The sequence below is a fragment of the Elgaria multicarinata genome, chromosome 15 (assembly GCF_023053635.1).
Source record: "Elgaria multicarinata webbii isolate HBS135686 ecotype San Diego chromosome 15, rElgMul1.1.pri, whole genome shotgun sequence".
NCBI lineage: Eukaryota > Metazoa > Chordata > Lepidosauria > Squamata > Anguidae > Elgaria > Elgaria multicarinata.
This window is the reverse complement of record NC_086185.1, coordinates 6,287,802-6,311,348: the sequence shown is the minus strand read 5'-3', so window position 1 is coordinate 6,311,348 and position 23,547 is coordinate 6,287,802. Positions and strand designations below refer to the sequence as shown.

The window sequence follows — 23,547 nt, the reverse complement described above, 5'->3', positions numbered from 1 at the left end:
TTGTATTATTAATTTTTCTTTTACTGTATATTGCGGTTCTATGGCTCAAAAGCTAGGGTGACCCTATGGAAAGGAGGACAGGGCTCCTGTATCTTTAACAATTGTATTGAAAAGGGGATTTCAGCAGGTGTCATTTGTATATATGGGGAACCTGGTGAAATTCCCTCTTCATCACAACAGTTAAAGCTACAGGTGCCCTGCCCTTGTTTATAACTCCTGCAGCTTTAACTGTGGTGATGAAGAGGGAATTTCACCAGGTTCCCCATATGTACAAATGGCACCTGCTGAAATCCCCTTTTCAATACAACTGTTAAAGATACAGGAGCCCTGTCCTCCTTTCCATAGGGTCACCCTATCAAAGCAATAAAGCTGACTCAATCTTGTTAGTAGGGATGTGCTCCACTTCTAATCGGACCGGAGAAGCAGTAGCGGAGCAGGGGGCTTCGCCTGCCCTTAAGGCGGAGGGAAAGAGGATTGGGGGGCCGGCGGAGCGTGGCGAAGAGGATCGAGGTGGTAAGTGGGGTTTACCGGGCCCTGCTGCTGTCGCTGTCGCCCATGCGGCGACGGCAGCAGGGCCCGGTAACGCCCCCCGCCCTCCTCTACCTTACCTGCCTCCGTCCGCGGTCCGTCAGCGTCTCCAATTGAGCCCGTGGTTCCAGCAGGAACTCCGTCCGCGGTCCGTCAGCGTCTCCAATTGAGCCCGTGGTTCCAGCAGGAAGTCTGGGCCGCACTTGTGGCCCAGACTTCCTGGTGGAACTGCGGGCTCAATTGAAGACGGCGACGGACCGCGGATGGAGGCAGGTAAGGCCCCCTCCCCCTTGGTCCCTTACCGGGCTCTGCCGCCGTCGCCGCATGGGCGGCGATGGCGGCAGGGCCCGGTAACCCCCCCTATGGGGGGGGACTGGAGCTCTGATCCGGATCCGGAGCTCCGAGCGGAGCGGAGTGGGCACAGGCGGAGTGGGCCGATCCGAAAATGGCGGATCTTAAAGTGAAGCGGAGTGGGGGGTCCATGCACACCCCTACTTGTTAGGCTAAATTTGGAGGCAGGGATTCTATCTTGAAAACAAACCTGTCATTTTTTGCAATATCATGGTCATGTGCTCACTTCCCTCTCCCCTTTACTGCATTTATAGATCAATGTTGCATACGCATATTTATTCAGTACTATGTCCTGCTGGGTGGAATGCAGCCTAAATTATCTTTGAGAGTTTGGGAAGGTTTAAGAAAACTTAGGACATCTTATGCCTCTTGATTAGCATCAGATGTACAGAAGCCATCAAGGAGTGAGTCACACTACATAGAGAGTTCAGTTTAAGACATGAACCGTGTAAAAAAAAAATTGAGTCATTAAAAAAGAAGATGCCAAGAAAGATTTAAGGGCAATTTGTTTGCAGTCACACTGCTCTGGGGTTGTTTCCTGTATGATGCAAACACCTTTTCCCACCTCAGTTTCCTGTGGGCTTAAATTTGCATGTTGTTTTATTTTGAGACTGCGCGGATTTATGTAACTAAGTGGGAGAGCAGTTTACTATCGCTACCATAACTTTGGCTGCTCGAACAGTAATTAAGAAAAACACGTGATTCTTAAAAATCCCAGCTTCTCTGGGGTTAAAAACCCACAAGCAAGGCCCCAAAGGATGAAATAGGTTTAAAGTTGGAGATTCTGCTATAAATGTAGCTTCCATGGGCAGAGATATAAACAGAAAGTGAATGAGAAAGATGGGAGGAGAGACGGAAAGTTCAGCCACATGTTTGGAAGTCTTCGTAACACAATGCACAACTGCGTTCATATATTTAACCTTCAATTTTCAGTATTTCTAAACACACATTGGCTCAATTCAGTCAACACGTTTCTCTACACAGTGGGAAAACCCCACTCAACGGTTGAGTTTTTAGGAGGTATTCCCCACACAACATATTCTAACTCCATCGTTGTGTGACTGTGGGCTACCGTGGAGTTGAGTAAAAGTCAACGTGATGTTTGATTGACAGTTCCTCCACCCTGTCTCCTCCCCCGGTCCTCCCAATGGTATCCCATCAGCCATTTCTGCAAAAAAACCAACCCCAGCGGCTCTCCTAGAGCGGCACTCGCTCCTTTCGCCGCTCTTGCCAGGGAATTCTGTAGCCAGTGGGAAACGTCAACTCAACGGGAAACTCCATGGTGCCTTCCACACGACACACAATACAACGGTTGTGCAGGAACTCTGCTCTGCACAGCGTGAAGGTTCACCGTGGACTGTTTTCTAAAGGAACTCCAACATGGCGTGGAGTTTTTCCTCCAGACAACACATTTCTCAACAGCGGTGTAAAAACTCCACCGTGGCGTTTTAAAACCACCGTTGAGAAATGTGTTGCCTCAACTGAGCCATCATGATTTTACTGGACGGAATCAGGAGATAGAGTTGGTACCATTCTTAGTCATCTGCTGTGGCTACAAGTTCAGATCAATGGACTACACACAGGGCCGGGCCCTACCATTAGACAAAGCGAAGCAACAGCCTCAGGCAGCAGATGCTGGGGCGGCAGCAACAACACTGTTTGTGATGGGGAAAAAAGTCCACCTGAAACTGTGTATGCATTCCTCCCAGTACACTGTTTCTAACATTGGCATTCCCCCACCCCAATTTCTCTCAATAAAATGAATTTTGGGACATTATTTTCATTAACATATATATTTTTGTGTGCACTTTGTCCCCATGTAGACTTTTTTTTTTTTTGCACTCTTGGACCGAAGAACTGAATCACACAATTCAGATAAGTGTGAATATGGGGCATGTAATCGCATTTTAGCCCCTGGATTGGTTTGGGATAAGGGATCAAAAAGAAGTTGGCTTTAAATGCAAACCTAACCAATTTCTCCCCATCCTTGCTAAGCGGGCAAGCCAGCTATTCAACGTGCGCATTCTGCCACAGAATAAAAGAGTGATGCAAGAATGAAGCCGCTGCCACACAGAATGCACGGCCGAAGGCCTCGCCACAATTACCTCTTTGTAACTCAGCGCCACTGATGGTCTGAGAGGAGGAGCGGGCCTCAGGCAGCTTAAAGTCCAAGGCTTAAGAATTTTGGGAGGCTCCAGAACGCCACGAACTTGTCCGGCAGGGCTGAAAGTCTGATCAAATAGTTTATTAATTCAGTTTTTTTAAAAAAATTCTCCTTTATCAGGACAAAGCCTCTCAAAGTGGCTAGTGGAGTATATTAAAACAGCACAATTTGATATAATTAAAAAGATAGAATACAAGTAAGAAGATGAGCTGATATAAGCACAATAACAATAGCGAGGTTAAAATAAAAAAAAATGTTAAACAAAGATACAAGAATATAAAAATGCAGAATCACGTTAGCATTAGTTAAAAGCTCCCCTATGGGGAACGTATATAAAGAAGGACAAAATTTTATCACCAGTTCCCCATTATAATTGTTGTTTATTCGTTCAGTCGTTTCCGACTCTTCGTGACTTCATGGACCAGCCCACGCCAGAGCTTTCTGTCGGCCGTTGCCACCCACAGCTCCCCCAAGGTCAAGTCTGTCACCTCCAGAATATCATCCATCCATCTTGCCCTTGGTCGGCCCCTCTTCCTTTTGCCTTCCACTTTCCCTAGCATCAGCCTCTTCTCCAGGTCTCCTGTCTTCTATGTGGCCAAAGTACTTCAGTTTTGCCTTTAATACCATTCCCTCAAGTGAGCAGTCTGGCTTTATTCCCTGGAGTATGGACTGGTTTGATCTTCTTGCAGTCCAAGGCACTCTCAGAATTTTCCTCCAACGCCACAGTTCAAAAGCATCTATCTTCCTTCGCTCAGCTTTCCTTATGGTCCAGCTCTCGCAGCCATAGGTTACTACGGGGAATACCATTGCTTTAACTATGCGGACCTTTGTTGTCAGTGTGGTGTCTCTGCTCTTAACTATTTTATCAAGATTTGTCATTGCTTTCCTCCCAAGAAGTCAACGTCTTCTGATTTCCTGGCTGCAGTCAGCGTCTGCAGTAATCTTTGCGCCCAGAAATACAAAGTCTGTCACTTGGCAAAATGAGAAACTGAGCAAAACCAGCATTGAGAGATTTGTCCACCCTTAGTTTCAAGGCAGTGGGAGAGGATATGATGGTGATTTGTCTCAATTTGTTTCTCCACTAACCTTTTCTAATCACTGGAGGTGGGTGCCTCAGTCTATTTCCAGCCCATTCCACATGTATCTATTCATAAATCCGTTCTGCGCTATTTCAGGATCAATCTATGGTGGTGGTTGTTTTCCGTAAGTATGAACGTTTGCATTATCTTAGGACATATTTTGTGACAACAATAAATATTTTCGTATTCTATTTACCCTGAAATAAACAGCTTCTATGCATGTTAACCTAGGGTGACCCTCTGAAAAGGAGGACAAGGCTCCTGTATCTTTAACAGTTGCATAGAAAAGGGAATTTCAGCAGGTGTTATTTGTGTATATGGAGAACCTGGTGAAATTCATCACAACTGTTAAAGATACAGGATCCCTGTCCTCCTTTTCAGAGGGTCACCCTATGTTAACCTAAAATACATATTTGGTACATCTTTTGAACCAAGAACTGGACTGCAAAATTCCGAGAAGTGCTCTCCTTCCAAGAAGCAAACGTCTTCTGACTTCCTGGCTGCAGTCAGCGTCTACAGTAATCTTTGCGCCCAGAAATACAAAGTCTGTCACTGCCTCCACGTTTTCTCCCTCAATTTGCCAGTTATCAATCAAGCTGGTTGCCATAATCTTGGTTTTTTTGAGGTTTAACTGCAACCCAGCTTTTGCACTTTCTTCTTTCACCTTCATCATAAGGCTCCTCAGCTCCACCTCGCTTTCAGCCATCAAAGTGGTGTCATCTGCATATCTGATGCATATCCCATTATAATACTTATATCAATTTATTATAGCCTGTGACCAGGTATACAAAATATATACAACAGAGCCTTTTCTGTTGTGGCCCCCCAGCTGTGGAATAAGCTTCCTAGAGAGGTTCGCTTGGCGCCTATGTTGAATTCCTTCTGGCGCCAGGCATTTTATCATTTTACCGTCCTAATCTTTTAGCTTTGTTGTTTTAGATCAGTATTTTAAATCTCTGCATTGCTGCTCGGTTCTATTCTGGTTCTACTTCTATATTGTGGTTTTATATTTTGGTTTTAAGCTTCCATGTTATGCATCTTACACTGTACATTATGGTTTAATTTTTTTGTGAACAGCACAGAGAGCTTCGGCTATTGGGTGGTACAGAAATAAAATAAATATTTTGTTTCTGAGCACAGTTCAAAGTGGTTTTGACCTATAAAGACCTAAATGGCTTGGGACTGATATACCTGAAGGACCGCCTCCCTGCATATGAACTATCTCGACCACCCCAATCTTCTTCTGAGGCCCTGCTCAGAGTTCTCCCTCCTTCTGGGGTGGGGTTGGAGAGGAAAGAGGCAGGGCCTTTTTGGTTGCGTCCCCTGGATGTCCCTCCCCTTTTACCTTTCTGTCAGGCTTCCTCCCTCAGGATTTTTAGGAAACCACGCAAAATGCTGGTCTCCACCCCCAGCTTTTATCAGAGTTTGACATTTGCTGCTGGTGTGGATTTGTTGACCGCTTTCATCTGTCAGTCTTGGAGCCCTTCCACACGTTGTCCCCAGAGCGCATCTATTCGACCCCAGTGCACTCTGAGGACGATCGTGAAACTTCCCTGTAAAAGAAACGATGAAAAGACGTCCTCCGCGCCCGCGCCGCCAGCGCCGCTACCCAGCTTCCTGCTTCCCGCCCGGGACGATAGCTCGGCAGAAGGTGGAGGAGAGAGCGGAAGAAGCTCTCTCTCCCAACGTCTTCAAAAAAAGCTCTCCGAGCCAGCCGGGGAGTAGGAAGCTGGGTGGCGCTGCCAGCGGCAGCGGCGCCGAGGACGTCTTTCCCAGCTTCCTGCTCCCCGGCCGGCTCGGAGAGCTTTTTTTGAAGACGTTGGGAGAGAGAGCTTCTTCCGCTCTCTCCTCCACCTTCTTCTGCCGAGCTATCGTCCCGGGCGGGAAGCAGGAAGCTGGGTAGCGGCGGCGCCAGTGCCGGCACGGAGGACGTCTTTTCGTCGTTTCTTTTACAGGGAAGTTTCACGATCGTCCTCAGAGTGCACTGGGGTCGAATAGATGCGCTCTGGGGACGACGTGTGGAAGGGCCCTTGGACTGATGTTTTTTCTCATGTTATTGTTGACTGCCTTGAGAATCCACGCAATTGATTGAGAGGCAGCTTATAAATATGTAAATAAACAAAAAAAAAAACCTAAACAAACAGTACGAAGCTCTAAAGTGGTGGGGTGGGGTGGGGTGGGGTGGGGTGGACTCATCGTTGCAGTGCACGACACGGAATAATGGGCTCAAGTTACAGGAAGCCAGATTCCAGCTGAACATTAGGAAAAACTTCCTGACTGTTAGAGCAGTACGACGATGGAACCAGTTACCTAGGGAGGTTGTGGGCTCTCCCACACTGGAGGCCTTCAAGAGGCAGCTGGACAAGCATCTGTCAGGGATGCTTTAGGGTGGATTCCTGCATTGAGCAGGGGGTTGGACTCGATGGCCTTGTAGGTCCCTTCCAACTCTACTATTCTATGATTCTATGATTCTCTCTGACGCCTGATCCTGGTCATGCTGAATTTCTGGTGTGGGTGCGCCCCCTGCAGGAGAGATGGGCACACTGCCCCGGAAGCCTGGCGTGACCAAGATCACTGCCTGGACCGGAGGAACTTACAGAATGAGGACTCCAGGAGTGCGTCTTGGAAAGGGTGCCACTCGAAGCCGTCCCTCTCGTCAGCCTTTGCAAATGGTCAAGCCATTCATGTAGATCCTGGCTGCTGTTGCAGTGTACTGTGATCCGGTCGATCATGCCCCCTGTGAGACAGGAATGAGACGGGTTACTCAATGGAAACCATGATGGGTTGGACACCCCACCCAGCCCGGCTGGAGTGATGGTCATTAGCTTAGCTCAGCGGTCTTCAACTGGTGGGCCGTGACCCCAAAGTGGCTCACAAGGTCAGTCCAGATGGGTCGCGGCAAAGCTGTGGCCGCTATGTTGGGCATGGAGGAAATTGTGAACGTGCATCCCATGTTGCAGGTTGGGAGTCCGAGGTGGGTTTTGGGTCTGGACCACAGGCTTAGATGACTTGGAAACAGCGTTAGACCATCTCCCTTAATATATATCTAGCTGACATCAGAGATCTTCTGAGGAGGCCGTAGTCTGCAGCCAACGGAATGCTGTCAGGTAATGGCACATAAAAGGGCCTTCTCAGTGATGGCACCCACGCTTTGGAATATCTCCCAAGTGTGGTTTGAAAGACAGAAATGGCAGCAAATTTTAAACACTGCTTGAAAATCCACCTCCTCACACAGGCTTTCCTTGACCTGTTACCCTTCTTTTTTATATTGTTGTGGTATTGTAATTCTTTTAATGTTACTATTGTTGTCATAGTCTTTTTAAAATATTGTTATGTCATACATTAAGGTGAACCACTTAGAGATTTTAATGTATTAAGCAGTATAAAAGTATTCTAAATTCTGACACCCGGTGGAGGGAGGGTCAGGGTGAATGATCCCTGAATCTGGAGATCATGACCTCTGACCCTCTTCCAATTATTAATATTATGATTAGGGTTGTTATTTTTAAAGAGCAGTAAATGGTCAGGTCTCTGCCCCAAGACGCTTACAGATCACATTTATGAATTTGATGAGAGTTTAATCGATCTCGGATCTGTTTTTAAGGTTTGGCTGATTGCTCAAAGTTGTTTTTAGGCGTATGTTATCTTTGTGTATATTGTCTATTGCATGTTTTAAATTTTGTATATAGTTTTTAATGTTTTAATCTTTTGTAAACCGCCCAGAGAGCTTCGGCTGTGGGGCAGGATAGAAATAATAATAATAATAATAATAATAATAATAATAATACAAATAGACAAAGTCTGGAGGATTATGTGTGGCTACTACTAGTCATGACAGCCATATTCAGAGGTCATACATCTCTGAGCACAAGCTGCTGCAGAATGACAAGAGAAGAGGCCAATTGCCTTTATATCCTGCTTGTGGGTTTCCCAGAGCTGTCCAGTTCTATCTCTCTGATAGAATCATAGAATAGTAGAGTTGGAAGGGGCCTATAAGGCCATCGAGTCCAACCACCTGCTCAATGCAGGAATCCACCTTAAAGCATCCCTGACAGATGCTTGTCCAGCTGCCTCTTGAAGGCCTCTAGTGTGGGAGAGCCCACAACCTCCCTTGGTAACTGGTTCCATTGTCGTACTGCTCTAACAGTCAGAAAGTTTTTCCTGATGTCCAGCCAGAATCTGGCTTCCTGTAACTTGAGCCCGTTATTCCGTGTCCTGCACTCTGGGATGAGTGGTGCAGTGGCTAGAGTGGTGGACTGGAATTTGGGAGATCTGGGTTCAAGTCTTCCACTTGCCCATGAAGCTCACTGGGTGACTTTGGGCCACTCACATCCTCAGTCTGACCTACCTAACAGGGTTGTTGCAAGGATGAAACGGAGAGGACCATGTGGGACACCTTGGGTTCCTTGCAAGAGGGAAGAAGGTGGGATATAAATGTAAAAATAAATAAATAAAAATATAAAGCAGGACTTCAATCTGATCCAGCAGGCCTCGTCTTGTGTTCATTGTCTGCCTTGAACCTAACGCCCATCACATCAGAACATAAGAAGAGCCCCGATGCTGGTTCAGACCGAGGGTCCATCTAGTCCAGCACTCTGATCACACAGTGGACAACCAGCCCTCGGCCAGGGATGAACAAGCAGGACATGGTGCAACAGCACCCTCACCCATGTTCCCCAGCAACTGGTGCACACAGCCTTACTGCCTCAGATACTGGAGAGTTCCAGTATTCGAGGCAGTTAACACCTTCTGTTCCAGCTGATGGAATGATTTTTCTATCATAGCTTTCCGGTTGTATTATTATTTATTTATTTATTTATCACCATCAGTGCACATGGTGCTGTACAGAGTAAAACAATAAAATAGCAAAACCCTGCCGCATAGGCTTACATTCTAATAGAATCACAATAAAACAATAAGAAGGGGAAGAGAATGCACCAAACAGGCACAGGGGAGAGTAAAACTAACAGTATAAAAGTCAGATCAAAATCAAGTTTTAAAAGCTTTAGAGGAAAAAACGTTTTTATCTGAGCTTTAAAAGCTGTGATTGTAGTTCGCAAATGTTCTGGAAGAGCGTTCCAGGCGTAAGGGGCAGCGGAAGAAAATGGACGAAGCCGAGCAAGGGAAGGAGAGACCCTTGGGCAGGTGAGAAACATGGCATCAGAGGAGCGAAGAGCACAAGCGGGGCAATACTGTGAGATGAGAGAGGAAAGATAGGAAGGAGCTAAACTGTGAAAAGCTTTGTAGGTCATCAGGTGAAGTTTATATTGGATTCTGAGGTGAATTGGAAGCCAATGAAGAGATTTCAGAAGTGGAGTAACATGGTCGGAGCGGCGAGCCAAGAAGATGATCTTAGCAGCAGAGTGGTGAACAGAAACCAACGAACTGATGTGAGAAGAAGGAAGGCCAGTGAGAAGAAGGTTGCAGTAGTCCAACCGAGAAATAACCAATGCATGAACAAGAGACTTGGCAGAAGAGACAGACAAAAATGATCGAATCCTGGCAGTATTATACAGGAAAAAATGACAGGATTTAGCTACTGCCTCAATATGAGGAATAGAGGGAAATCAATAAAGATCTCCCTAATCAACATGCTTCTAACCCGCCAATACCCCACTCACCTGAAATTTCAAAAGCGTGTTCATTTCCTTCCACATCTTCTAATTTCGTCACCATCATTCCTATTAAAGGGAGTTTTCCCTGCTCCCCCAAAATAAAAAGATTAAAAAAAAAAGTATTACATATCAGCACTACTCTGAACAACCTGGAGTGACGTTTCTGCAATATGTAAATGTTAGGGCAGACACCTGATTAAAGAAACCTTGACTGATTTGTGAAACGAATTTGAATCAATTCATTCAAATTGTGCAATCCTACGTATGTCTACTCAGAAGTAGGGGATAGTTCATTTTGATGCAAATGTATCTAATTTGCATTCCTCAGACTTATACGCTGATTTCCAAAAGTTGTGATCAGGTTGATCACACACACACAAAAAAAACGCATACAAAAATGCATGTATTAAGAAAAAATGTGCTCAAAAAGCACATATTAGAGGAAAGTGCACACAAAACCGCTACATGCTATGGGAACATGTATGCGCTTTTTCATACATTTGAAAAAGTGCACACAAAAATGGGCCCATTGGGAGAAATTGCACATTGAAGCATAGGTGCATTTTTGCATTTTCTTTTTAAAACACGACTTTGCTAATTAACGTGGAAACAGAACAAACGTAATGATGGAAACTGGATAAATCGAACCGAACCGAACTTGACAGTTCTACGCAGAAGTAAATCCCACTGACGACAATAAGACTTACTCCTGGGTAAATGCGCAAAAGATTGCAACCTAAATCTGTGCAAAACGTGCAGGTGACTAAAACAACAGTTTTGAAGGGGGGATATGGCCCTCTTTCTAGAAAAAGCCAAATTCTGGTAATGCTAAACAGACTTGACTTACTTGGTACATAAACCCGCTCATCCGAGAACTCGCCGAGAGTATCAGAAGTAGATTTGAAAACAACATGAAGTATCTTTCTTCTTTCTCCTGAAACAAAGGCAGGGAATCCAAACTTAGAGCTCCATCACACCTAGGAAGAAACGCTAGCTACCGTCACTTCTCCATCGTGGCTCAGTTACTTCCGGTTTGAAAACAGGAAGTAAATGAGGAGCACGAGGCCCATTCAGTCCAGCAGGGGAGACCAGCAACTGGACTTTTCCAGGTTTTTCTTGCAGTGCAAGGAAGGCCGGAAGGGCGCAGGGGGCCGATGAGGTCATGGGAGGGACCTCCAAGGATTCCGCAAGGGCCCAGCAATGAAACGCTCGTGGGATGGAGCGCTTAGTCCCAGTCATCTCACAAGAAATCATAGGCCTGGAAAAGTTCTGAACGGACAGTTCAGAGATGCAAAAATTCCTAAATGGATTTAGCCATCCGTTTCCACCCAGTCCCCACCCAGTGTTGTGAAACGAGCATGCGAAACATTCTTGCAAATGGGAGAGACAGGGTGCGGGGCAGATGTATTTTATTTATTTATTTACTGCATGTTTATACGGCCCAATTGCCAAAGCTCCCTGGGCGGTTCACAAAAATTAAAACCATTCAAAGTATAAAAATATGATATAAAATACAGTAAGTTATTGCCAAAACTATGTGCTCTACCATCTTACTTAGATGGTTACATTTCATGAGAAATTTGATAGCCTGTGTCTTTTCTGTTCTAGTTTCTGAGCCTGAAGGGGTCTGCAGTGGGGCCTGCAGTCATGAGATCTAGCAACTTACTTTTAGTGGAGAGCTAAAACTAAATAAATATAATTATATAATCCAAATGCAGTCACTGCATTATCTACTATCCAAAAACAAATCAAACCATCACATTAAATCTTTACAAGGAAAAAATAATCTTAATGAGGGAAATAATCTATGGCTCCTTGAGCCTTCCCTTTTCCCTTTTACAATTTGTCCTTGACCAAGGAGAAGGGTATGCAGTGGGCGAAAGAGAGACTAGTCCTCAAGGCTTGGGTCATTCAGCCCTGCCCCACTCACCTCACTGCCTCCATACTGGACCATGACTTGCGACATGTAAAGAACGCTCCCCAAGGACCTGATGTCATCGCCTTCCCACCCTTGAATGGACTCAGAGAGGATCTGCAGTTCAATCTGTTTCCTCTTCCTCATCTCTTGACACTGGGACTGTCCAAAGAAGGAAAGTCTGAGGTTAAACATGAGAAAAGCACAACTGAAAGGGCAGCAGGAGGAGCAGTCTAGCCCCTGTGATGCAGCTACTTGGATCAGCGAAGCAGGTCTTTGGCTAGTCAGTCTTTGGATAGGAATCAGTCTTTGGATCGTAGTCAGTCTTTGGATCGGAGACCGCCTGGAAACTCTCTGAATTCCAGTACAGAAGAAAGGCAGTAGAGGCTGGTGGCTGCAATGTCAATGGAACTCACTTCCACAAGATGTAGTGATGGCCATCAATTTGGATGGCTTTATAAGGGGGTTGGATAAATTCCTGGAGGCGAAGGCGATCAATGGCTACTAGCCCTGATGGTTGTGTGCTGTCTCCAGTATTCGAGGCAGTGAGCCTGGATGCACCAGTTTCTGGGGAACATGGGTGGGAGGGTGCTGTTGCACCATGTCCTCCTTTGTTGGTCCCAGGTTGACAGCTGGTTGGCTGCTGAGTGAACAGAGTGCTGGACTAGGTGGACCCTCAGTCTGATCCAGCAGGGCTCTTTTCCTGGAAGTACACCTGGAAACTTGTGTCTGCGAAGTAGGTGATCTACCCCCATTCATGCTTCTAAGTTAGTTTGACACCATCCACATAGACTTAGCGTGCGATTGGAGTCCACCAGGGAAGAGCCTTCAGTGCGGTGGCCCCCCTCCTATGGAACTCCCTGCCTCTGGAGGTCAGGCAGGCGCCAACTTTGTATTCCTTCCAGCGCCTCCTGAAAATGTCGTTGTTCCAGGAAGACGAAATGACAAGCCGCGGTTTATTTTGCACTTTGTTTCTTTTAAAAATGTACTTTTAATGTGTTTTTATTCTGTTTTTATTCTATTTTATTCTGTCCACCGCTCTGAAATTTTGTATGGGGAGTGGTATATAAATATTGTAAATAAAAATAAATACTGTTTTGTTTTTAATAGGGATTCCATCTTAAAGGGGAAGTGACCGGAGAAGCAAGGCTAGGAGTTACCCGGAACCTCCTTCCCTCCCGCTCCAAAGAATCCTTGCTAGATGGACTCACACTAAATCTTCCTTGCGTAAGTGGTGGGTCCCGCTTGCGCAATGGAATGGGCAGGACTCACCACTCACGGAAGGGATCTGGTATGGCAGAAAAGAACCAGTGTGTGTAAATATCTCGTTGGATTCTTCACCTGGGGGTGGTTTTTTTTTTTACAAGATGAGTGTTAATGTGTAGCCAGGCTCTAAATTGGGAAAAAAGTGATTACCCCGTTAGCACACCTCTTCAGTTGTGAAAGATCATTTTGCCAGGCACGACACGTGACTCATGGACCTTGCTTTTGAGACCTACCACAAGAGCCTTGAAGGACGTGGTGGCTTTCAAGACGTCTTCGTGGTCCAGATGTGCCTCCTAGGAAGAAAGAGGAACCTGGAGTCAGTTTGGAAGAGCGAAAAGGAGCAAGAATGGCAGAAAGCCCACCTACCCCTAGGTGGCGCTACTAGAAAGAAAACAACCCCGGATGCAGCAGGGCGGCCATGGAACAAGGGCCAGTGTGTGTGTGTGTGTGTGTGACAGTCCCTTATTGATGCTTCCAGTAATAAATTCATTTCGTTGTCAGTCCATTTGGCAAAGGAAGACATACAAGTTGCACGGGGTAGAGGAAGAGGAGGTCCAGAGGGCTCCCGTCCAATGTCCCTAACCACCAACCCTTTGTTACCATGTACGGCCTGCTGCGCTTACCTCCATGTGCCGCTCAAGTTCTTGCAGAAGGGAGATGTATTTATCCAACCGCATGAATGGTTTGCTGAGACTCGTGGTCAAGGTTAATATCCCTGGACAGGCTGCCCCTTGACTCTCCATGAACTTCTCCAGTTCATCGCTGGAAGACAAATGCACAAGAAGATACAGAACCAGACGAGCCAACACGGCAGTTGTGGTTCCCTTGTGGTGGCCATTCAGGGCTGACACATTTTGCCGCCTGAGCCAGAGCAGCAAATGGCAGTTCCCCCCCTCCCCACATTCCCAGAGGTCAAAGTGTATAGTACCCCAAACCAGCCCAATTATTTTGGGAGCTGAGGCAGAAAATCCCAGAAGCTCCTCTCCCTATCCCTGGCAGTAGAAATATAACACAGTGAATAACCAGCCATTTGCTGCCCTTTCATAATCTGTGGCCTGAAGCAGCTGCCTCACCTTGACTAATGGTAGGCCTGGCCCTGCCGCCATTTTGAATGACTTTTGCGCTGTTGTTGGGTGTTGGTTTTTTTTACCTGTGTTGGGTCAAGACGTTGACTGCGGAAGGATGGTTAGCGCAATACGTGAGATACAGGGCTCTGAACTGGGGCATCAGGCTCATGAAGCAGCTGCCCACTTTTTGCTGGTACTCAGGAAGCCTGCGGATGAAATGCAGCGAAGGTTTTTCAAAGCACACTGGAGGGACTGTTTTATCGCACAGCACTTAACGGAAGGACCATCGAGACGAGAGGTTCACGGTTTAAACCTCAACCCGTCGTTCACTGGGTGTCGCCTTAGGCGTGCCCCTCCCTCCCTCCCTTTCAACCTCCACACACTCCTTCCCCACCCACCATTTGGGGATTAGCAACGGAGACCAAGAGACAACGACCACAACTGAACAGCTAGGAGTCTGGGAAGAGGTTTGTCAATTAGGTCTCCTGGGTCTCAGCTAAGGATGAGCGAAAATGATCCGCTTGGGTTTCTCTTGCTTTTCTCCATTTCGTTCAGCCTTCATTTCGTTCCATTTTGTCTCTTCATCAGTTTGTATTTATTTCAAAGATCTGCGTGGAAATTCACACAGACTTTTGTACGCGTCCCTCCTAACAGAAGCATTTCTGAAACCTCTTTTGCCTAATACATGGATTTTGGTATTGTGCCTCATATACATATTTTCTTTTTGCCATCACTTTATTTTATTTTTTTACTTAATAGATTTATATATGGCTGATCATGTTTTAAAACATCTCTAAGCAGTTTACAGGAAAATGTAATACATTATGATATGCATTACTATACATAAAATTGCTAAAACACTTACATAAAACATTAAAACCAAAATTCTAAATAAACACTAGGCAGAGAAGGTCTACGTAAACAAATAGGCCAATAATTGGCACCTAAAGTGTGCTATAGTTTCCCTTAATGCTATTTTGTGCTTTTCTTTCACCAATATGCATAGTTTTGTGCGTACCTTTCCTTAATAACCACATATTTGTGCACAGATCCTCCTTGATATATGCAATTTTCGTATGGATTTTGAGACTGGGAAATGGTATCGTCAAATCCAGAGAAATGCGAATACCGAAGGACAACAACATTCTGCTTTGCATGTTGATTTGGGATGTGCAAATTTCATACGTTCATTATCAATATACCTATGGAACAAAATTCTCCTCCATCCCAAGTGCCAGATGGAAACCCTTCTCCACTTGACCTTACAGTTAGGAACTTTTTTAAAAAAATAAAATGCAAACATTCTCAGATATAATAGGAAGTACTTACTTGGCACACTCTTCCAGGGCCTGGTTGAGCGTTTGCTGAAAAGTGTAGATTTCATCCACATTTCCGAGTAAAGAGGCGATATCCATAGCGCTCAGCCTGGGAGGATTTAAAAACCGAGAGGTCATTTCTCAGTGGGTAAAGAAAATCAGCAAGTAAATTGCACCTACAGGGTTTAAAAATAGCCCTGGTTTCAATCAGCAAGCAACTTCAGTTAGGTTCTGACCACACGGGTCATTATTTTTGGTCATTTCCTCAGTTTCCCATAAAATGTTAAAAAAAAAGTCAGGAAATGGGGTTAGAGGGTATGAGGGAAGCAAAAGTTCAAAGCAGTGTCCATCTGTAAAGACTTCAGGATACACAGAAGTGTACATGATCAAATAAAGGCTTTAAAAAGGGATTGGATAAATTCCTGGAGGAGAAGGCTATCCATGGCTACTAGCCCTGATGGCTATGTGCTAACTCCAGTATCCGAGGCAGAATCCTGTGTGCACCAGTTGCTGGGGAACATGGGTGGGAGGGTGATGTTGCACCACGTCCTGCTTTGTTGGTCCCTGGCCGATGGCTGGTTGGCTACTGTGTGAACAGAGTGCTGGACTAGGTGGACCCTCGGTCTGATCCAGCAGGGCTCTTCTTATGTTCTTAAAATATATTTCAATCCGTCAACATGTACAGCACAGGCTTTGGGGTTGGGGGAATCAAGTGTTTACAATCTTTTGAGACATTGTATAAATCGAGAATTAATCTGTACTCATGTTAACAGAGGAGATCAACCTCAAGTGATGTTAATCTTACTTGTCATAGGACTGCAGAGGCCTCAGGTACATTCCCAGCAGTGACTGCAGCTCCTTTGCGTAGTCCCGCTCCGTTTCCAGAATATTCTGAAGTACCTGAAGCGAGAGAGAGTGCAAGTAAGTGAGGGACAGAGAGTGTGTGTTCCAAACGCTCGGATCTAAAGGCAAAATCCTAGGCATGTTTTTCTGTCTAAACTTGCATAGGATTGCACCTGAAATATATCAGAAAGCGTGATCAGTGATCTAAATAAACTGGAGCACAGCCATAGGTGCCTAGGATTGTTCAGATGAAACACTGACCCTGTGATAGTTCTCCTTATTCCCAAGTTCAGTGTCTCTGCATATTTTAACATGCATGAAGAATCCAGACACCACATGGACATCGACACATATATAGTTAATAACAGATGATAAGCAGTAAGTGAATTGCACACAGTTGTTTTAAAAAACAGCCAATGAGATTAAAGAAAAATAACTATCTTGTGAACTTTAAAGTTCTGCTGGTTGGGAAATGCTGATTGGCAAAAGGGAGGCTACATTTCCTAATTAACCCTAAGGCAAGTGCAGAAACAGTTTTCAGTGAGTTGCTAAATGTTGTTTTCATTGCACCTGCTTTATTGAACTTCTGTTCCTACTTTGCTCAAGCCATTTGGGAAAGGGCAGGATAGAGATAAATTAAATTAGTTAAGAATGAATGAATGATCTGGTTCACACATAACATAAACCCATGGTTTGCTGGCCTAGTCAGGGTTTCCTGGCAGACTTATCAAATAAACCATGGTCCATTTTCTCAATCCTTGGGTTGTTTGTTTCTCAATTCCTTTGCTTGGTTCCTCTTTGTATCCCAAATGCCTTTGTGGCACTGTAGTACTGGCATGTACAGCAGCCGGGGTTTTTTGACCCCTCTTGCCTGCTGCCTCTCTAGCCTGGCAAACAACTCATGAAGAACCCACGGTTCTGGGTTCACACATACTGACAACTCATGGTCTAAACCAGGGGTCCCCAACCCCCCAGGCCACGGACTGGTACTGGCCTGTTGCCTGTTAGGAACAGGGTCGCGCAGGTGAGCTGCTTTCACCCCCCCACCCCCACCCCAGTATACCTGGGCGCGGGGCGCCATCTCGCCTGCCCAGCCAAAGCGAAGCCAGGATGCTGGAGTGGGGTTTTTTTCCCCCCCAAAACCATCCCCTCAACCCCCCCCCCCCCCCGGTCCATGGAAAAATTGTCTTCCACGAAACCAGTCCCTGGTGCCAAAAAGGTTGGGGACCGCTGGAAACAACCAGACAACAAACCATGGATTTTCTCTCTGGGTTGTTGGTGCTTAACAAACCATGGTTTTCGTTAGCATGACTGGGTTCACAGACCATGAGAACTCAAGAATTCAACAACCTATACCACAGGCTGGTGTTATGTCGAACCAGTCCACTGAGTCTGATGGTGGAACAACACACATTCAATGAGCATATCTGAGCCATGGAAGTCTCCTCATTTATGGAGAATTTTACGAGTGGGACCTGCTGGGCTTGGAAACGTATTTGTTATTCCCTGGGCCCACGGGGCTGCTAATAGAGGAAAGAAACTGCAAGCCATTTAAGCCAAGATCCTAACGTCATGCTCCAGAAGCCTCCAGGAATCAGTGAGCCAAGCTAACACCATTGCTTACTATGGGATGCAGGTCTAAAAAGCCATGAGCAGCTAGCAAGGGGAAAAGTGAAATCCTTCCCTGCTCCCCACATACAAAAAATAAAAAATCCCTGCTCTCCATCCAACTCAATCTGTTCATCTATTAAGACAGGAGGAAGAGCTGAGTCATTCTCCCTCGCGAAACAGGACATGCTCCCAGCTGTAGAGATTGCAAGGGCTTGGCTGCTAAGGAATTTCGTATGCCTGGGCATGGAATCCTTTATCTCCTTTTCTAATAATAACATCTTTTCCAACACATGCAGTACAAACACGTTTAACCTCCTGCATTCCTGTCGGTGCAACCATTTTAATGTCAAGAAGCGGCACTTATTTGGATTTAATAATAATAATAATAATAATAATAATAATAATAATAATAATAATAATTAACCAGCCTCTCCTCGATTTTTATTCCAAGCTGATTGTTTACGCCAAAAACACCCAGGCAGGGAAATCAACACAATGGAACACGTTTCTTTTTCAACGGATGGATTCCATGCCCTGGTTCTCGAGATGCGAGATGTCTCCTGTCTGGAGCTTTTCCTTTCTCCATTAGTGTCTGATCCTATGCATCAGCTCAGCCATGGGATGTCTTGATGGCAAGTCAAACAGATTTAAAGAGAAAGGAGAGCTGGAATCCCGAATGGGGTACACCCCATGCTGCAACAGTTTGTTGCAGGTTCCATTGATGCTGGATTATGAAGCTGCTGCTATGAAATAAACTTTAGGCCCCCAGGTTTTAACTGCCAACGATTTCTCATTCTCTGTGTGCCTCCAGCTACACTTTCAGGTTTCTGGAAAGCCTTCAAGTACCATAAATTTTGGGTGTGTGGGTGTGTTCGTGTTTGCCCTTTGCTTGCAGGCTTCCAAGAATTAAAAAAATAAGTGAGTCACAGCAATACTAATTCTAATTAATTTTAATTCTAATGAACAGCACCGAGTGGTAAATCGAGACTTTGTGAGCTTACCACAGCATAGTAATTCTTCGTAAGTTGAGGGCTTTCGGCCCCTTTTAAAGCTTTGGGAGAGAGCGGTTTTTCTGGAGGGAAAGAAACGGCAGAAATTGTTATACGCAGTTGCTCTGATTCTGTCGCCTTTTGAGCAACATCGAAGCAATCAGGCAGACAAGGAGCGGAATCTTAATTGCAGGGCTGTAGCGTCGATGGAAGGAGGCAACAAAGCCGGTTTCATTAAACCTAGCATAGTGTGGGCGGGTTTGCACGTTCCTCAAAGGGTACCACCAGCCAGTGGAGGCTGGTGGCTCCGGGGTCAGTGGGGTTCCGAATCCGCCCCGGGTTTTGATCAGAACTAGTCAGAATTCTAAAGGAGCTATTCAAGGTGCTGAGACCATTTCGGGGGATAGGATTCAGCACTTTGGAGAGCTCCTTTAAAGTCCTGACTGGTTTCGACTGAAACCCGGAGAGGATTCACTGCTCCACGGACAATGGAGGCCCCGGCTTCTACAGGGCCCACTACACCCCTGCCAAACACGCAGGTGAGCAAAAGAGGAGCCTCAACATGGCACTGGCACGGATGAAAAGGTTTAACCGCGTAGAAATGCCTAACGTGTTTAGGACTGTACCTCCTCCAGGATATATCTTGCCAGACTATATAATAGGGGTGTGCACGGACCCCCCACTCCGCTTCACTTTCAGATCCGCCATTTTCGGATCGGGCCGCTCCGCCCCGCCCCCACTCCGCCTGTGCCCACTCCGCTCCGCTCGGAGCTCCGGATCCGGATCGGAGCTCCGTTTCCCCCCCCATAGGGGGGGTTACCGGGCCCTGCCACCATCGCCGCCCATGCGGTGATGGCGGCAGAGCCCGGTAAGGGACCAAGGGAGAGGGGGACCTTACCTGCCTCCGTCCGTGGTCCGTCGCCGTCTTCAATTGAGCCCGCGGTTCCACCAGGAAGTCTGGGCCGCAAGCCCAGACTTCCTGGTGGAACCGCGGGCTCAATTGAAGACACTGACGGACCGCGGACGGAGGCAGGTAAGGTAGAGGAGGGCGGGGGGCGTTACCGGGCCCTGCTGCTGTCGCCGCATGGGCGACAGCGACAGCGGCAGGGCCCGATAAACCCCACTTACCTTTCCAGCGGAGCTCCGGATCGAGGCGAAGGATCCGCCTTCACCTCGATCCTCTCCGCCACGCTCCGCTGGCCCCCCAATCCTCTTCGCCTCCGCCTTAAGGGCAGGCGAAGCCCCCCGCTCCGCTCCTGCTTCTCCGGTCCGATTAGAAGCGGAGCACATCCCTACTATATAATTTGGACAACACCCCAGGGTCAACCACTGCCACTGAGTGGCAATGGAAGAGTCCATGCTCAAAGGGTTAACCGCAGGGTAGCGGCTTGCAACACTGACCAACAGCAGACAAGGTGGGCTGGTGATGTCGTTGGCCATCCCCTGTAAAGGCCACGATGGGGGGAGGGTGTTCGTGAAACACACCCGTGGCACCCGGAAGAGCTCAGGAAATGTGTTCTATATTTACTGCATCGTGCCATCAATGCACAAGGCATGCTATATCTTGCCAGTGCTCAGAAATGTCCCTCGTTCATGGGGAAGGGCTGCAGCTCAGAGGCAGATCCCCTGCTTTGCGTGCCAAAGGTCCCAGGTTCGATGCCCGACAGCATCTCCAGGAAAACTCCAGCCTGAGACCCTGGAGAGCTGCTGCCATTCAGTGTTGACAATACTGGACTAGATGGACCCATGGTCTGATTAGGAAGAAGGAAGGGATCTATGTTCTTATGCCTCAAGGGCAGAGTCATAGCTTGATGTGACAGAGCACCTGCTTCATGTGCAGAAGGTCCCAAGTTTAATCCCTGGCATTTCCGGGTAGGGGTAAGAAAGACCCCTGGAGAGCTGCTGCCAGACAGTGCAGACAAAACTGATCTAGGTTAACCAATGGTCTAGTAGCGTGAAATGTTTGCATTGGCGACCTGTTTGGTTCCATCATTCATTTGTCCTTTAAAGCCCTCGATGGCCAGGGGTGCCAGCTGCCCCAAGATGAACCTGCCAAGGTGCAAAGGCCTTCTGCAACTTCACCAAGAGCAGGGCAGCAGAGCCTCTGGCCCATGGGGCAACCCAAACTGACCCCAAGAGTAATTCTGCACCCCTGGCCAACAATTCTGATACGCCAGCTGCGCCCCTTCTTAGAGTCAGAAGACCTAAAGACAGTCGTGCACGCGCTGGTAACCTCAAGGCTTGACTTCTGCAATGCGCTCTACATAGGGCTACCATTGTACCTAGTTCGGAAACTTCAACTAGTTCAAAATATGGCAGCCAGGTTGGTCACCGGTACATCTAGGAGTGAGCATATTACCCCAACATTAAAATCACTCCACTGGCTGCCGATTAGTTTCCGGGCGAAGTACAAAGTGTTGGTCATTACCTTTAAAGCCCTAAATGGTTTGGGTCCAGGCTACCTGCGGGATCGCCTTCTCCCATATAGTCCACCCCGCACACTCAGGTCCTCTGGGGTGAACTTACTTCAGTCAGCTAAAACTAGGCTGACATCAGTTTCCCAGAGGACCTTTTCTTCTGTCGCCCCCAGATTGTGGAATGGCCTGCCGGAGGAGATTCGTAAAATTAACTCTCTGTGTGATTTTAAGGCAGCTTTAAAGACTAGCCTTTTCCGGCAGGCCTATCCAGATCAATGTTAAATCAAGAATTTTTAAGATGTATTGATTCCTGTTCTAATGTAGTTCCCCGCCTCGATCCAAAGGGAGAGGCGGGTAAGAAATAAATAAATATATTATTATTATTATTGTTATTATTATTATTATTTATTGCTGTCAGCCCCTTTGGCTTACGAAATGCTGTGCTAGCAAATTAAAGGCAGGATATCAACACTTTAAATAAATAAATACATTTCACAGCGTAGCACAAAATGAGAGAGAGACGAGAGAGATCCCTGCCCCAAGGAGCTAACAATCAAAGTTTAGAAACCTAATGTAGAAAGAGTTTATGGTGCTCCCTGCAGTGCAATATATAATTTTAATGCAGAGGCGGGGGGGGGGGACAGCACAGAAGGGAATTCACTGCGTTAACAGAGCCCGTGGGCTTTCCCGAGAGCACAGCTCCCCCCGTGCAGCATTTCCTGTCTCCGTTACAGGGAAGCTTCTCCTGGCATTTCAAGCAAGCCAAACTTTGTTCCTCAAGGGCTCCTGACATCCCAGCGCCAGGGGAGAGGACCGTCATATGATGGCCACGTGAGGCAGATCAAAAGCCCACTGCGGAGAGAGACCGAGCTGTTCTCAGCGAGAGGCCGGCCGCCTGAGACAATATCACATGACCCGGATGGCCGCGACGCTACGCCAACTCCGCAGAGTGTGAGTTCAGCCTGGCTTCCTCCTAGCCGCCTGACAAACCGTAACTGTCCGTTCTCATTTAGGGTAACAGGAGAAAGGGGCGTTTCTATGCCTTACAATGACAGATTGAAACGATGAAAGCACAGCCGGGGGGGGGGGGGGAATGGAGCAACAGGCCTTAAAATCATCATCACCCCAAATTTCAATGTACACGTAAAGAGAACATTTGGCAGGAGCAGAGAACATTTGGCCTGCCTATGCCTCCCCCACAGCTGTTTTCACAGCCCCTGTCTCTCCCCCCCACCCCCCGCTGCTGCTAGAATTGCAACAGCGATGGGGAAAATTGTGGTGCTTTTGCAGTGAAATTGTGTGTGTGTGTGGGGGGGGGGCATTTACAAGCCAAATTGCATTTTCCGGAGCGCCTTGTTTCACTGCAAAATGACGTTTTGTGCTGCCGCTGCCGTCAAAGCGGTAAATTTGGCCGTGAATGTGGTGGGTTTCAGGGGAGGCAACGCAGCTCCCTGACCCCCAGAAGTTGGTTACCTTTGGGATAGAACATATGGAGCTACCGTTTCTGCGGAGTTCCCTGATGTACTTGTCCTTATAGGAGAAGGCCTGCCATGTGCTTTAATGCCCCCTCCCAAATATTTTTAAAAAAACCCTAACACACACAAAGCCCCTCCCAAATGAAGCTTCCAAATCAGTCCCGATTCAACTCGAGATGCCTCGGTCCCGGGCCGTATCGTTTGGTTCTATTTCTGGCTGCCATCATTTTCAATGATAAATCTACGGCGGTCCAGAGAGGCCAGTCGGCTACACGGAGGCCTCAGGTAAATCCTTTGGGCGGATGAGTGGCCGCAGCTGGCCCAAACTAGTTCAGCTGTTTCAGGCTGAAGCATCCCAATCTGGTCCCAAACCAGATTCGGGCCGAGGCAGCCGAATCAGCCCGCTTTGACTCAGATTCGGGCTTTGGGACTGAGGGGAAGCATAGCTATACCAAAAAGTGACATTAATAATAATCACAACAGCAGTAACAACAGCGACATTTTTAAAAAAGTTCTCCTACCAGATTTAATTTCTCGGACGTAGTTACTGGGGAACCATCCTGTCCTCCCGTTGAGGGTCCCCTCCCACCAGCCCCCTTCCTCCACCCGAGTGACGTAAATGATGTCGCCTTTGTTGATTGACAGCTCGTCCTCATTGGTCTGCTTGAAGTGGAACCGGGCCTTAACCACCAGTTGGTGACTGCCATTTTCCGTCATCTCCTAATGCAAACAAGCGTGATAATCAGCCTAGTGAAGGCCACTGCAACCAACAAAGTGCAAATAAGAATCGGGGGGGGGGGGGCTTCGTACGTCCAGGGAGGCAGGCGGTTGCTATCTGTGCAGCCGCTGTTCATTCAGTCCAAAGCGCAGGTTGTTTCTTTATTTAGTCAACTCATATACTGCTTCCCTTA

General features: G+C 47.0%; 1 protein-coding gene across 2 annotated transcripts in view; it reads right to left on the bottom strand.

The window, feature by feature from the left end:
- The window catches only part of ARHGEF6 (Rac/Cdc42 guanine nucleotide exchange factor 6), a 53,630-nt gene that overhangs the window by 10,168 nt on the left and 19,915 nt on the right, over window positions 1-23,547 (bottom strand). The window contains exons 5-16 of one of the 2 annotated variants that reach the window (XM_063141673.1): window positions 23,158-23,356; window positions 18,757-18,827; window positions 16,107-16,201; window positions 15,315-15,410; window positions 14,069-14,191; window positions 13,542-13,680; window positions 13,152-13,211; window positions 11,668-11,814; window positions 10,585-10,671; window positions 9,744-9,822; window positions 6,720-6,859; window positions 2,985-3,110 (exon numbers count right to left, since the gene is read on the bottom strand). In XM_063141673.1, the coding sequence (XP_062997743.1) occupies window positions 2,985-3,110; window positions 6,720-6,859; window positions 9,744-9,822; window positions 10,585-10,671; window positions 11,668-11,814; window positions 13,152-13,211; window positions 13,542-13,680; window positions 14,069-14,191; window positions 15,315-15,410; window positions 16,107-16,201; window positions 18,757-18,827; window positions 23,158-23,356 (1,362 nt within the window). Of the gene's footprint in view, window positions 1-2,984; window positions 3,111-6,719; window positions 6,860-9,743; window positions 9,823-10,575; window positions 10,672-11,667; window positions 11,815-13,151; window positions 13,212-13,541; window positions 13,681-14,068; window positions 14,192-15,314; window positions 15,411-16,106; window positions 16,202-18,756; window positions 18,828-23,157; window positions 23,357-23,547 lie in introns of both variants that reach the window. The other variant, XM_063141674.1, reaches the window with a different exon arrangement.